This window comes from Diplodia corticola, assembly GCF_001883845.1.
Source record: "Diplodia corticola strain CBS 112549 chromosome Unknown scaffold12, whole genome shotgun sequence".
Taxonomy (NCBI): Eukaryota; Fungi; Ascomycota; class Dothideomycetes; order Botryosphaeriales; family Botryosphaeriaceae; genus Diplodia; species Diplodia corticola.
In genome coordinates, this window is record NW_017971491.1 from 157,582 (window position 1) to 170,453 (window position 12,872).

A 12,872-nucleotide genomic window follows, 5' to 3' on the forward strand; every position below is an offset into this window, starting at 1 on the left:
GGAATACTGGAGTGCCATCAGTTCGCCAGCACCGTCATATGCCGTTTAGATTCTCTTGCCTGGTAGTCGTTGTTGATTTCTGTTATCCTCCATCCTTTATCCGTATCCTTTGCGCTGATGCCCATACGCTTGAACTCCCGCCTTGGGTCGTAGATCTTCCAGCCGCCGATGGCTCTCTCAGGCTCCGGCGACCGAAAGGAGAACGCATAGAGCTTCTCCACGTTCGCGACCTTGCAAGTCAGGCACCTTATGGTATCGTACACATCGCGCGCGTCCGTTTCTTTGCGGAAGTGGAGGCTAAAGAAGGTAAAGTCGCGGCACTGCACGCGGATGGTAGGCGGGGAGAGCATCGATGGCGATGGTTTGTATGAACAGCGCGATATCAAAGGATACGCAACCCACATCTCCCGTGGCCGCTGAGTCGGTGCCGGTGCGGCTGAGGAGCCGTTGGCAGGCGGGGTTGGGTCATGGTATTTGAAAACGAAGTGATGGAGCTGAAGGTGAACTGTCCCTTCGATGCCGCGGCCAACCCGCCAACAAGTGACATTGTCGACCTGGGCCACAATCAGTGCATGCCGGAAGAGCGGGCGCAGTCAACGTACCTTGGAGACGCGGATCCTGCTGTCCATGATGGGAGTGCAAAAGGCGGCAGCCCCACTGCATGAACGGGCAGGGCAGTGCGGGCGTTGAGCACTTCAAAGAAAGGAATAATACCGGGGGAGTGATGTTTCGGGTTTCGAAGCGTTAGGTGTCAGCCTGTAGCAGTCGTAGGTATGGCGCGGCCCTGCGCGTCAAGAGAAGTCCGGGGTGATGGTGGGTAGCGGGCAAATGACAGCATGGGTAGCCGCGTTCGCCGGGCCAAGGCTCGACGCGGTGCCGACGGGACTTGTGATATCGATAGGACCCCTTGTGACGCGGGCGCAAGGCAAACACTGCAAACTTCGTGGGCGGGCGCTCTCTAGTCGTGGCCGGCTTGCCCTTTCCAGCGCGGTCACACGTGCGGCCTGCAACGTGGCCATCGTGTACGTAAGTAGAAAAAAAGCAGCAACGATGGGGTAGCTCACGCGAGCACAGTAGTACTGCTCCCAGGCTATCCGCTGATCAGGGCCTTATCCGCGTGCTTTGTCCTTGCTGTGCTGCGCATCTTGAGCGAAGCAAGCGGCAATGACTTTGTGGGCGCTCTCAGCGGGGGATCCTCGGCACGGCATGGCAAGCGCGCGCACTGGCCATCGGCTGCTCGCACACCAGCATTCTGACCTCCGCCCAAAATTGGTTTTGTGCACCTCGACGCCGCGACTCTCCACCCACGGACGACAACCCGACCGACTCCCATAGCCTAGATTCTGCCCGCCAGGTGTAGAATCATCCTCAGTCCACTACAGTCAAAATGGCCGCCGCCGCTGGTGCTCAGATGTACGTTACTGCAGCCCCGCCGCCGTCGTAACCACCACCAGCGCACTCGCTAACGATTCCACAGCTCCAAGAGGAGAAAGTTCGTTGCCGGTACGCTCCCAATTTCGCTTGCTCGTTGATTGATTCTGCCCAATGGAGGAAATAGTGCGCAGGCCTGCGCAAGGAATTCGCCTGCTGGGCGCGCAGGGCGTTGGAATCATCGACGCAGTAATTGGCGGTTGGGCAACCGATGCTGACAGAGCGGTACAGATGGTGTCTTCTACGCCGAGCTGAACGAGTTCTTCCAGCGCGAGCTCGCTGAGGAGGGTTACTCCGGCGTCGAGGTCCGCGTTACGCCCACCGTCACCGACATCATCGTCCGCGCCACCCACACCCAGGAGGTTCTTGGTGAGCAGGGTCGCCGCATCCGCGAGCTCACCTCCCTCATCCAGAAGCGCTTCAAGTTCCCCGAGAACTCCGTTTCCCTCTACGCCGCCAAGGTCTCCAACCGTGGTCTGTCCGCCGTCGCTCAGTGCGAGTCCCTGAGGTACAAGCTCCTCAACGGTCTTGCTGTCAGGAGGGCATGCTACGGTGTCCTGCGCTTCATCATGGAGTCCGGCGCCAAGGGTTGCGAGGTTGTCGTTTCCGGCAAGCTCAGGGCCGCCCGTGCCAAGTCCATGAAGTTCACTGTATGTTTGAGCCGACTCGGAGCAACTGGAATCGACTACTAACGACATGTAGGACGGCTTCATGATCCACTCCGGTCAGCCCGCCCAGGACTTCATCGACACCGCCACCCGCCACGTTCTCCTCCGCCAGGGTGTCCTTGGTATCAAGGTCAAGATCATGCGTGGTTCTGACCCCGAGGGCAAGGCCGGCCCCCAGAAGTCCCTCCCTGACTCCGTCACCATCATCGAGCCCAAGGAGGAGCAGCCTATTGTCCAGCCCATGTCCCAGGACTACGGCGCCAAGGCTATTGCCGCTCAGCAGGCCGCTGAGCAGCAGAGGCTGGCCGAGCAGCAGGAGCAGGAGGGCCAGGAGGCTCCTGCTGAGTTCGCTCAGGAGTAAGATTGTTCAAAAGGAAGACCGGGCGGTCAAAGAGCGTACGGGAAGGTCGATTTTCTGCATTTCACGACGTTTGGTCACGGAGTCATCTGATTATTTCCTGTGAGCCAACAAAAATAATGGCTTTCTTCAGACTTACGGACCATGGGTGAATGGAAAAGATTTCAGCCAAGCAAATGATTTCATGCTTGAATTTTCTTTCAACGTTCAAAGTCGGATGCATGTGCCATGTGGTATTTGGAACATTTCGTGACCTGCCCCGCCGAGCACCAGCTACTACGGCCGATGAAAACTCTCATTTGGTGTCGAATGCAATCAACTGACACCTTACGTGCGACAGTCAGGCTGCTGAATGTTCTGTCAGGGCATGTTAGCTGACATCTCGAAAACACCTGGTAGCAAAACTAATGGCGGGGGGACCGAGGTTGCTAACTGACGCAATAGGTATGCGCATCTCTTTTTTAGAGTGCCGTCCAAAGAGAAAATGGCAGACATACAAGCACTGTCCAGTTCGCTCCTCGCGCTCGATTACACACGGCTTAGTATGAGCGCGCAGCACTTAGCATGGCGCCGATCGGTACTATAAAACGATGCTGATCAGGATGTTTCGACGCACATTGCGATGGACGTTCCCAAGCAACTTTGATTATGCTCGATGTTACATCAATCGTCTCTGACTTCCCCACTGTAGCTATGCGAGTAGATTTAGTCTGAGCTGCGCATAGTTACCCAGGCCTAGCGTCTCGCTCGCTTCGACCATTTCGGCCGCGTTGTGACAACGTCACTGATCTTAAATCGGAGGGCTTTTCGGAGATACCAAGATTCTTGGGGGTAACTGGAGAGCAGTTCACGACTGCTGGTGCCAGGATCTACCAGTATAAATTTTAGTAGCTCTATGATTTCAGGTAGTGCATGCTGGCAGTAGCAATCTAAAGTCTCGGCTTCGCTAGGATCATCAGCACTCTAGAGTGCATCCTCTGCGTACTTGTACTACCTCCCTTCTGCGCTTCACAGCAGACCCGGGGCATAGATCAAATCCACTTCATGATGCACGAGATCAGCGCTGTTTTGGAATATTGGCGTGTATCAAATTATAATGCTCTAGCCATTGCACTCCGCTTTTCTAAGTCCCGAGTAATCAGCTGGATAAGTGTTACACTGAGAGAGGACCGAGCTCGATAGTTGTTGTAGGTTCGAGGGCAACGTCGAACATCTACGTGCTATTTACCAATGCAAATGGGGTTTCTTTGAGTCTACGTCACCTGGAACGCCTTGGGTTTCTTGCACGCCAGCTGGTCAGATCTGGATTTCGTGTCGAATGGAGATTTCTGTGCCTATAAGACGCCCGCCTGAGGGCACTCGCTCAACAGATTACTCCCTGCCAGAAGTAGCAAGCGTTGTTCTATACCAGTCCCGTCAGCTCACTGTGGACCACGTCTGCGGCACGATACGTTACTGCCATTACGTTTTGGTATGTCGACCATCATGACACAAAAGTGATGAGCCTTGTCGACGCGTAGAGTTGTCACTTTCTACATCTGTTTGCTGATGTATTGCTAATCAAGGTAGGCAACCACGCCGCTCAGCTTGGCATCGTACTAGTAAGAAATAAGTATGGTAGCTCCTATCCACTACAGCTCCAGGTGCTCGAGCGGAAGACAGAGTGTGCCGGTAGCTGCATGTAAGAGAGAAAATGGTAATGTTCACAGTCCGAAGTATGAGCTCTTCTCCCTGCGCTATGGTACAGTGGATCTTTCACGGAGTCCGTGGAAGTGAAGGTTGATTTTCAATTGTGGATACCTTGCGCTCGCACGTTGTTCTAACTTTCGTGAAGTGTTTGAAGGCAATTCATGGACATACGTCAACAAGATAACAAATTGATGAGCCTCGTTGTGTTATAGTCTAGGATATACAATTAGCGTTGGGAAAAGTCGTAGCGGCATCAGCTGCCTGCATTTTGTCCAATCAATGCAACACTCTGGCAATATCGACAATAGTTTCGGGGGCCAGCTCAATCGATCACAGCAGCCAGTTGTTTGTCAATTGTTCAAGGATGTGACGAGTGAAGAGGACAAGTCAACCCTGCGACGCCCGACAGTCCCGCATTGCTCACATTTGGTCCCCAGAACTCGCAGCGCCTCACTGAGAGCTATCCTCTACGATGCCTAGCCCAGGCGCATGGCGCATTTGGAAACAGGCCGGGGCGACCACAAGGTTGGGATCCGAAACACACAACGCACTCTCAGGCGTTCTGCAAAGCACAGGCAATATTCCAGGAGATCGACATCAGCCGCATCCCGCCATACCTTCTCTCTCGGGGAAGCGCGTTGTGGAAAGGTTACCCCTCAGCCGCACATGTTAGCTGCCACCAATGAGCATTCTTCGCCGCCACCGTCCGCAATTCGTTCCCCATTTGGCGACGAAGTGGTGTTACTGCAGGTCCAATTGCTCGATCCTTGTCCGGGGGCAGTCCAGACCACTCGAGAACGTGGCTCCGTGCGAGGAATGGGCCCTAGAACCCATTTCCCCAAACAGGTGTTGGGCGGAACACTCGGCCTACCGCATCCTTGGTCGCGCCCGGGGTGCTGGCAAATTCGATCCGGACGGCACTGCAGCCAGCCCACTCATCAATCCTTTCCTCTTGGATCTGGGAGGCAGAGCATGCGACAAAGAGGTGAGCAGGATTCCGTCGGGGCAGCCAAGCGTCTTGGTGGCCGGGGCGACAGACAAGAGACGCGCGTCGGAGCTCGTGTCGTTGGAAAAGGGCGAAGATGGATCTAAGCGCGGCTTGGCGGCGCGGGTAAATAACGATCAGCCGAAAACGTGACGTCGGGGGCCCGCTGTTGCACGTGCTGCCAAGATCTGCTCCAGGACGCTCGAGATGCGGATAGGCGTAAGCTAACGACATGGGTGATAAGAGAGGCGTTTGGGTAAGTCGATGATGCGATTGCTCGCTTTCGCCCTGTAGCCCAGCTGCTGTTCCGCCCGTGGGGTTATGATTGGCAGACCCGACCGCGTTCGGAAAGGTTGCTATACATAGCTTTCGATAGTCCACCGCAGCCCAAAGGAGCATGCTGGAAAATTGAGCGTAGAAATCGTCGCTGAGAAGGAGAACAAAACGAAGGAACGAGAGGCGTTCACTCACAGCCGTGGGCTTATCGGGAGGCTTGCAAGACCCACGTGAGGATCAAGCCGCCGCTCTCGCCCCTTCGGCAAAGCTACGGCTTCCCCTTTTATGCAGTACCGGTAGTACCGGTAGACGGCCGTTGGACACCTTCTCAGAGCACCTCTCCCAGCTTGCACGGAACGGGGAATGGTGGATCAAGATAGCCCTCTTCCTCTTGACATGTCGCGGTGGCTTCAACCGGCCTTCAACTTTGCGTCTGACGGGATTCTATTTCCTTGAAATAAATATGCCCCGCTTCTGTTCGTGGAGGAGATGAGCATGGCTTGCACGAAATAGAAGGGGACAACGAATCTCTTTCTGGAATATTGGCAAGCCGCCACTGCAGTCATGAGCCGGCTCTGGTGGCGCCTCTGAGGTTCCTTCGAACACTGCCGGGCGGAGACCCAGCCATACGGGCAGAGATATCGCCTCTTTATCCTGAGATCGCGCCTCTGCTCCACGGTGCGCCGTCCACATTGATCTCCCGTACCGCATCTGATCCGAGGACTCTGTATACGAGGATCGTCCGTACCGAAGAGGGGATGCACGATAAACTTCGTGAGGAGGGGATCGCCTCGTATCGGCGGGCCAACCGTCAAGAGGACTCTAGCTGCCGCAATACGAAGATGCCGCTCAGATACGACATGGGTCTCCGCACACTCGTTTTCCTGTGCACAACGTTAAACTGGACTACAGACAAGAACCTGGCCGTGTTGTGTGATAGAGTCACATCTTCAACACATGCCGCACTCTTTCTGTGTTCCACTTGGTGTTTGGGCTGGTCTGTCCATGACCAGCCATTCCCAAAACGAACAGCTCTTGTGGCAAGACATGCACGCTATGTGCTGCCGCCGGAAGGCACCATGCGTGCGCTGAAACGGCACTGCGTGGTTTATAGGTGAGAAAGTTAGTATTGCAGGAATTTCCTTGAACCATGATAGGCGGAGTTCCATGGGCGTTCTGGCCCGTGAATATATATTGCGGCAATCTTGGCGTCGAACATGAAACGCCGCCATATAGCGGTGAAGGCCGTCGTCGTGCATATGCGAAAAGGCGAGCGACATGTACAATCTCACCGAGGATGCGCATGTCGTTGTTGGCGCCGAGTGGTGGTGGTACGCTACTGGAGCGTTTCGACCTGGGAAACATGGCCGTTTGCGCGGGCTAAGCAATGCTGCACCCGCAGCCATAGGCGAAGCTTAGCTCCATCCGGCCGGCTAGCCCCAGAGCCTCTGCTGTTGCGGGTGCGTTCGTATCGCGGAAGCCCGTGTCATTTCGGCGGCTGGACCGTGTGGCGTGTGAGGCGGGTTGCCAAGCAGAATCTTGAGCGTACTCGACAATGGCAGGATCGAGAAGGGGTCCTGGGGGAGAGTGCAAGTAGCGAGGGCTACGCGAAAGGGACGCGAAGGTGGAAATGGTTTGAAGGAGGTCGGAGAGGGAAGACGAACGTCCATGCCGCGAAACACGGTGCATCCGATTCATGCGCCCAGCAATCTGCAACCAGAACGCGTCATCCGTGCAAGCGGCCATGGTGTGCATCCCGCCATTCTCCCGCAATCTGCCAGAGCCTCTCTTCTCGTCGAAGCAGTGATGTTCGCCGTCGCCTTGCACCCAGCACAGAATGCGGCCGGTGAACGGAACCACGGCTCATCTCGGCGAAGGTGGACAGCAGATCGGCTGGCGACACTGGCCGGCACTTGGCCATGCGTGTGGCTACGTGAGCGGTTATGGCTGAAATGGCTGAAATTGAGGCGCAGAGGGCACGCCGGACATTGCTACTGCAAGCGGGCATGCTGACAGCGGCGACGACACAGCTGCCCGGCCGCCGGAGTCATGACAGCCAACCCAAAGCGGCAGAGTCAGGAGTCAGGAGAGGGAAGTGCTGCCGGGGCTCCTCGATGTCGGGATATTGTGGCTGCTGCTGCGGCGCGGCCGTCATATCGATAGGACCCCGCCTTTCCACCAAGCGCGGGACTGGCGGCCTCGGGCGTTGGTCCTGATCCATTCGCCGGCGGGAAATGAAGGCAGCGTCGACGGCGGGCGCGAGTCAGCGCACGGCGCAGCTCGGCAGGCTGCAGCGCCACTGACGGCGGCAGCGTGGGCGAGTGGGCGGCGCGGTTGCCAGCGCGAGGCTGCGAGCACGCAAGAGCTGCAGCGCCCAAGGCGAGAGGCGATGACGCTGTTTCGCACAGTTTCCGCGCGGACGCGCACATGGCCGCCGACGGGGCGCTGAGCCCTGCGTGGCCCCAGTTTATATGAAGATCCCCACCCATGGTGAAACGCAGCGTTGGCGCCGCCACCAGCGCACGCCCTGCGGAGGGAAATAAGCGTAAAAAAGCCGGCGAGTGGGATGGGCGCGAGGAACAGCGGCGTGGAGCACGGCGAGCATCAGCATTAACCAGGCACATGGGGGCGGCCATTCGCCTGCAGCACCGGCGTCCGCGCGCGCTGGGAAACAAGCAACACCCAGCCGGGCCGCCAAGCGCTGCCCCTGACCCTGTGCCCCGAGGCGTCGCCGTCACCGCCCTCGACGCCCTCCACCAGCCATGCAGGAACCCGGCGCTCTCAGCGAATCACCACCACCCCCCTGGCCCGGGAGCCGCCTCTGCGCGGCTGCTGCGCGGCCGCCGGCGCCCGTGCGGCCAGTCGGCGCCAGTCAGCGCGCAGAAGCGCCTCCTGCGGCGCCCGCCGGCGCCCGTTGTTTCTCGCCCTCACACGACGCCGACACAGGCGCTGCCCGCCTGGGCGCGGACCGCTGGCCCTGCCGCAGCTGGTCCCGGCGGGACCGGGGTGACAGGTCCGATACGAGGGGGCCCTGGCGGCCGACCTGCTCAGTTCGGGCTGGCGCCAGGGGAACAGCCCACTGCCTGTGCCCTTCGGCGATCTGCTGGGCGGCGGCCTAGCACCGCTGACGGTCCGCGCTACCGGCTGCCAGTAATCTCCCGCTCACATATACAAGCTCTGCGCCGCCCGCTGGAAGTCTCTCTTTCCTCTCCACGCTCCAAGCTCACAGTCCTACGACAATAATCAACTCTTGACTTCGGTCGTCCATTCTTTCGAGAACTTCACTCTCTTCCAACAACCGAGCGCCCACCTTCTACCGTTTCTTTCCAACCAACTACCACCGTCAAAATGAAGGCCTTCACCGTTGCTGCTATCTTCGGCGCCGCCGCCCTGGCCGCCCCCAACCCGGACAAGACCGTCTACCAGACCGAGGAGGTGACCATCACCTCTTGCGGCCCCGAGGTCACCAACTGCCCGGCCAGCTCCCACGCCTCGACTGCCGTCCCGGCCGTCAGCACCCCGGCTGCCTCCGTCCCCGCCTCTTCCGAGGTTGAGGGCGCGACCTCCGCCCCCAGCGCCCCCAGCGCCCCGGCCGTCACCCCCCAGTCGACCACCTCGACCATCTACTCCACCCTCGTCTCCTCGGGCTCGGAGGGCGTTGTCACCCAGACCGTCGCCATCTCGACCACCATCTGCCCGGTCACCGCCACCGAGACCCCCGGCGCCCCCGCTGGCACTCCCGAGGGTGGTGCTCCTCCCGCTGGCACCCCCAGCGCTGGTGCTCCCCCCGCGGGTACCCCCGGCTACGGCTCGCCCTCCGCCCCCGCTAGCTCTGGCGTCGAGGGTTCCGTCCCCAGCCCTAGCGCTCCGGCCGCCGGTTCGTCTACTAACACCTGTGAACCTATTATCTCGACCAGCACTGTTTACATAACCCCAGGTGTCTCTTCTGGCCCGGCCGGTACTGGCTACGTCCCGTACCCCACCGGTGGCCCCTACGCCTCCACCCCGGTTGTTGCCGGCACCCCTGGGTGAGTTTCCCGTTTTGCAATCCTCAATGGAATAGCTGCTAACAAGGCCCAGTGTCCCCACCCCGGCTGCTGGTACCCCCGCTGCTGGCACCCCCGCTGGCACCCCCGCTGGCACCCCCCAGGCTACTCCTCCCTCTTACACCGGTGCCGCCAGCGCCCTGAACGCCGCTGGTGCTTTCGCCGGTTTCGGTGCCATCGCCGCCTTCTTCCTGTAAATGCACTAAGTCATCTTTTTCAACTGAGCCTTCCATCAATGCTCCCCTCAGTCGGGGGATACCATTGGTCTGACAAGGCTATGGCTTATTTTTGCATCATGAGGCGTGAGGGATCATTTTTGCACTTCTCGGGATACAAACTTTCTGGGGCTGGAACAACTAGTTCTCCAATTGTACAGCTTCTAATTTCTTGATTGGGCGGAGGGCGCCGTCGTACAATATCCCTGTTTTGAAACGCGCGGCGGGCTTCACGCGGAAGGGGATGTGTGGATAGTTGGAATGAAGTTTTTGAGGCTTAATCGGCCTGTCTTGAGATCCGCGAGAATCATGCTTGAAACGTGAAACTGGTTGAACATCCAGAGCGGGCTACCGCTTCCCTTCACTGATGATTCTGCACGTCTTTCCATTCCGCGGTGGTGTCGCACATGCGTCGTTCTAGAAGTCTCGTACACGGACAGGCCTGCCGCATTCTGTGCTCCCATCACACAAATAACCCTCCAATATCCAATTGCACCGTTCCTCGGACTTGCCGCCCAGCTCATGTAATTGTTTTTCTTTCTGCTTTCGTTCAACGTTGCACGCTTTGAAACGGCTGAGGATTGCCTGACCCGTCCTCCAGGCATTTGCTCCCCTGCTCCTTGCACCCTCTGCGTTTGATCTGCAAAACGCCAAACGGGCGAGTACCGGGCCCATTGAGGAGCACGACTTTAATTGCAGCACACGCGAAAACAACGAAGATGCGATTGCCCGTCCGCACCAACCGACGACGTGGTTGCCTCTCGTAAATCTGTGGCCCCCAGACCTCCCGTCTCGCGCGCGGCTGTTAATCTCGTCCGACGACGTCCATGTGTAGCGAACATAAACTTTTTTAGAGCCGCCACCCGTGCTCAGGCTACTCTTTCGCTCGCGCCAACTGCCTCGCATCCCCCCTAACTTTTTAAGATTTGCCCACGCTTGAGCGAGCGCACGAGCGTGTTTCCGCTTGAATCCTTCTGTTTCGAAAAGCGAGATGCTGTTCGCTGCGAAATGGAATAAGGAGGTGTGGCGGTTTTTCCGATTTTTTTTTTCCGATTTTTTTTTTCGTTGCTTCTTTTGGTGCTCATTTACCTTCTCGGCCTATGAGTTACCTTACTTTCCTCGGCGCTGATCGACTGCATGATCAGCCCAGGGTGGTGACAGCACCTTTGCAGACTGTGTAACTCTTGAACTTCTGGTTCGCCGTATGTAAGGCTGCGGGTCTGCACGTACGACTTGATTAGGCGCTTGCGGAACAGCTTGTTCGACTTATCGGTTCCGACCACCTTTCCGCGCTTGCCTGGGTTGTATGTGCATGGTCAGTCACGATGCTGCGACGAGCGGCAAGAACCGTGGCAGTACACGGTGGGGGAGACGAAGTGTATGATTGGTAAACAGAGCTCAGCATAAGGGTTAGGTGTGACGGCGGTAGCGCCCAACAGAGACTATGGAATGGTGGCCCGGGACAAGAAAAAGAAACTCAAAGTTTTGCTATGTGGGGAATGGTACTGTAGTCGGATCTTGTATGTATCTCTGAAGCAGAGCCGTGCTTGGCGTGAGCATAATTTGTGGGGAGGCAATTCTCCTGATTGGGATGTGCGGTGTACAGCAGACCCGCAGCATCCATTTCGACTTCGAATGTCGGTAGATACTCACTGTCGCCAGTCTTGAGAGAACCCCCTTGAAGAGGACCACAAACCGTGGGAGAGCTCGATTGTCCAATGAGACAACTAATGTACATAGGTGGAGTGGATACATCACTCACAATGACCCCAACCCTGACCATCAACGCCGTCCTTCAGATGCCCCCCCGAATTTTCTCATTCCACTCTTGTCTCCACCGTTCCAATTGGCCGCTCCACTAGGTCGAGGCAACCATCGACGACATTCTTCCTTGCCCCCTCACTGCTCACGTTTTTACCCCCCAAATACAGCAGCCACGATAGCCTGGTCAGCCTCTCGTCATTCACAACGCCCAGTGTCTCCAACGGTCCCATATTGCTCCCGTCCTTACCAGTGGCCTGGTAGAACATCTCCAGGGCACCTTTGGCATCTTTTCTGAGCAGGAGCACAGAGCCTTTCCCAGCCTTGCCACGTGAGTTAAAAAGCGCCTTGAAATCCTTCATTGCCTGACCGAACGCCTCATCATTGAACTCAGGCTCAACCTTTGCCTGTTGTGCAGCAATGTTTGCTTCTTGCATGCGCTTCGTGATACCACGCACCAGACCATCGCGCAAATGCGCGAAGTTGGTGTCGCGAGTCGGAACGATGCGGAAGGCCATGTTAGCCCTCAGTTCCGGATTCTTCAGCAGAGACTCCCAAATAGCATTCGATTCTACCGGGTCCACGAGGCTCTTGCGAAGCTGGTCTTTCTCACCGGGTATCAGAGCGGAAGCCATAGGGTTGACTTGCTTGATGAGCGCAGCCTGCAACCTAGGCAGTGCCGAGGTCTCCACGTACAGCCCGACAACGTAGACCTGTATACCCAGGAAGGATACGGATCGGATACCAAGTCCAAGCAGTGTGTATTCAGTGTCCTTCTCCGCCTTCGCTGCCCCGGCATCGCCCTCTGCATTTGGGAGCCTGATAGTTTTCGGGAAAACGGGTACGCTGCTTGTCCCCGTCTCTACCAGCTCGATGACTTCTTCGCCTATTGCCTGAAGCTTCTCACTGCCAGGCGCGATCACGACCTTCCTCCCTTGGAATTCGCGAGTGACGTTGGACGGCGCATCTGTCTTTTCCGAGTGTCTCTTCCGAAGGTCTTCCAAGTCGACGTTGTATACAACCACCATAGGAATGAGGATGCTGAGTATGCATCCTAGTGCCGCATAGTTCCGACGCCGAGAGTAGTATGCACGACGAGCGATTTCGGCGCGGTGGACGGCAATTGGGTCAAGCGGGTTTACATGGTCAAAGTCGTGCTCTTCCGTAGCGCGGGAGCTGTAGCGCGAGGAGCTGCGACTTCTGTCCAAGAGGTTCTCAAGTTCCAAAAGATCGTCGCTCGAGTTGCGCGACGGTGCGCGCGCCGAGTTGTAGCGAATGGACTGGCATGCGGGTGCGGCGCGAAACAGGGTTGACGACGGCTGACCCGAATAGGTGAGACCATGGAGTGCGCGTAGTCGTGTGAGATTGCGGGCGGTTAATTTGAACGACATTTTGAGTGGCCTCTGCAAAGCGATGCGGTGGCTGAAGAAGTGGGCTGAGAAC

General features: G+C 57.4%; 4 protein-coding genes across 4 annotated transcripts; 2 read left to right on the top strand and 2 right to left on the bottom strand.

The window, feature by feature from the left end:
* Positions 1–17: 17 nt before the first annotated feature.
* On the bottom strand, positions 18–629 carry BKCO1_1200050 (protein phosphatase; the record flags this gene model as incomplete). Its single annotated transcript, XM_020270723.1, has 2 exons — positions 18–554; positions 603–629. The coding sequence occupies 2 exons, from the start codon at positions 627–629 to the stop codon at positions 18–20; spliced, it is 564 nt and encodes a 187-aa protein (XP_020132598.1).
* A 758-nt stretch (positions 630–1,387) lies between these two features.
* On the top strand, positions 1,388–2,460 carry BKCO1_1200051 (40s ribosomal protein s3; the record flags this gene model as incomplete). Its single annotated transcript, XM_020270724.1, has 4 exons — positions 1,388–1,413; positions 1,478–1,503; positions 1,663–2,081; positions 2,134–2,460. The coding sequence occupies 4 exons, from the start codon at positions 1,388–1,390 to the stop codon at positions 2,458–2,460; spliced, it is 798 nt and encodes a 265-aa protein (XP_020132597.1).
* Positions 2,461–8,755: 6,295 nt separating this feature from the next.
* On the top strand, positions 8,756–9,650 carry BKCO1_1200052 (extracellular serine-threonine rich protein; the record flags this gene model as incomplete). Its single annotated transcript, XM_020270725.1, has 2 exons — positions 8,756–9,435; positions 9,488–9,650. The coding sequence occupies 2 exons, from the start codon at positions 8,756–8,758 to the stop codon at positions 9,648–9,650; spliced, it is 843 nt and encodes a 280-aa protein (XP_020132596.1).
* A 1,835-nt stretch (positions 9,651–11,485) lies between these two features.
* On the bottom strand, positions 11,486–12,820 carry BKCO1_1200053 (chalcone-flavanone isomerase; the record flags this gene model as incomplete). The annotated part of the gene is made up of 1 exon (XM_020270726.1): positions 11,486–12,820. The coding sequence occupies one exon, from the start codon at positions 12,818–12,820 to the stop codon at positions 11,486–11,488; it is 1,335 nt and encodes a 444-aa protein (XP_020132595.1).
* Positions 12,821–12,872: the final 52 nt, after the last annotated feature.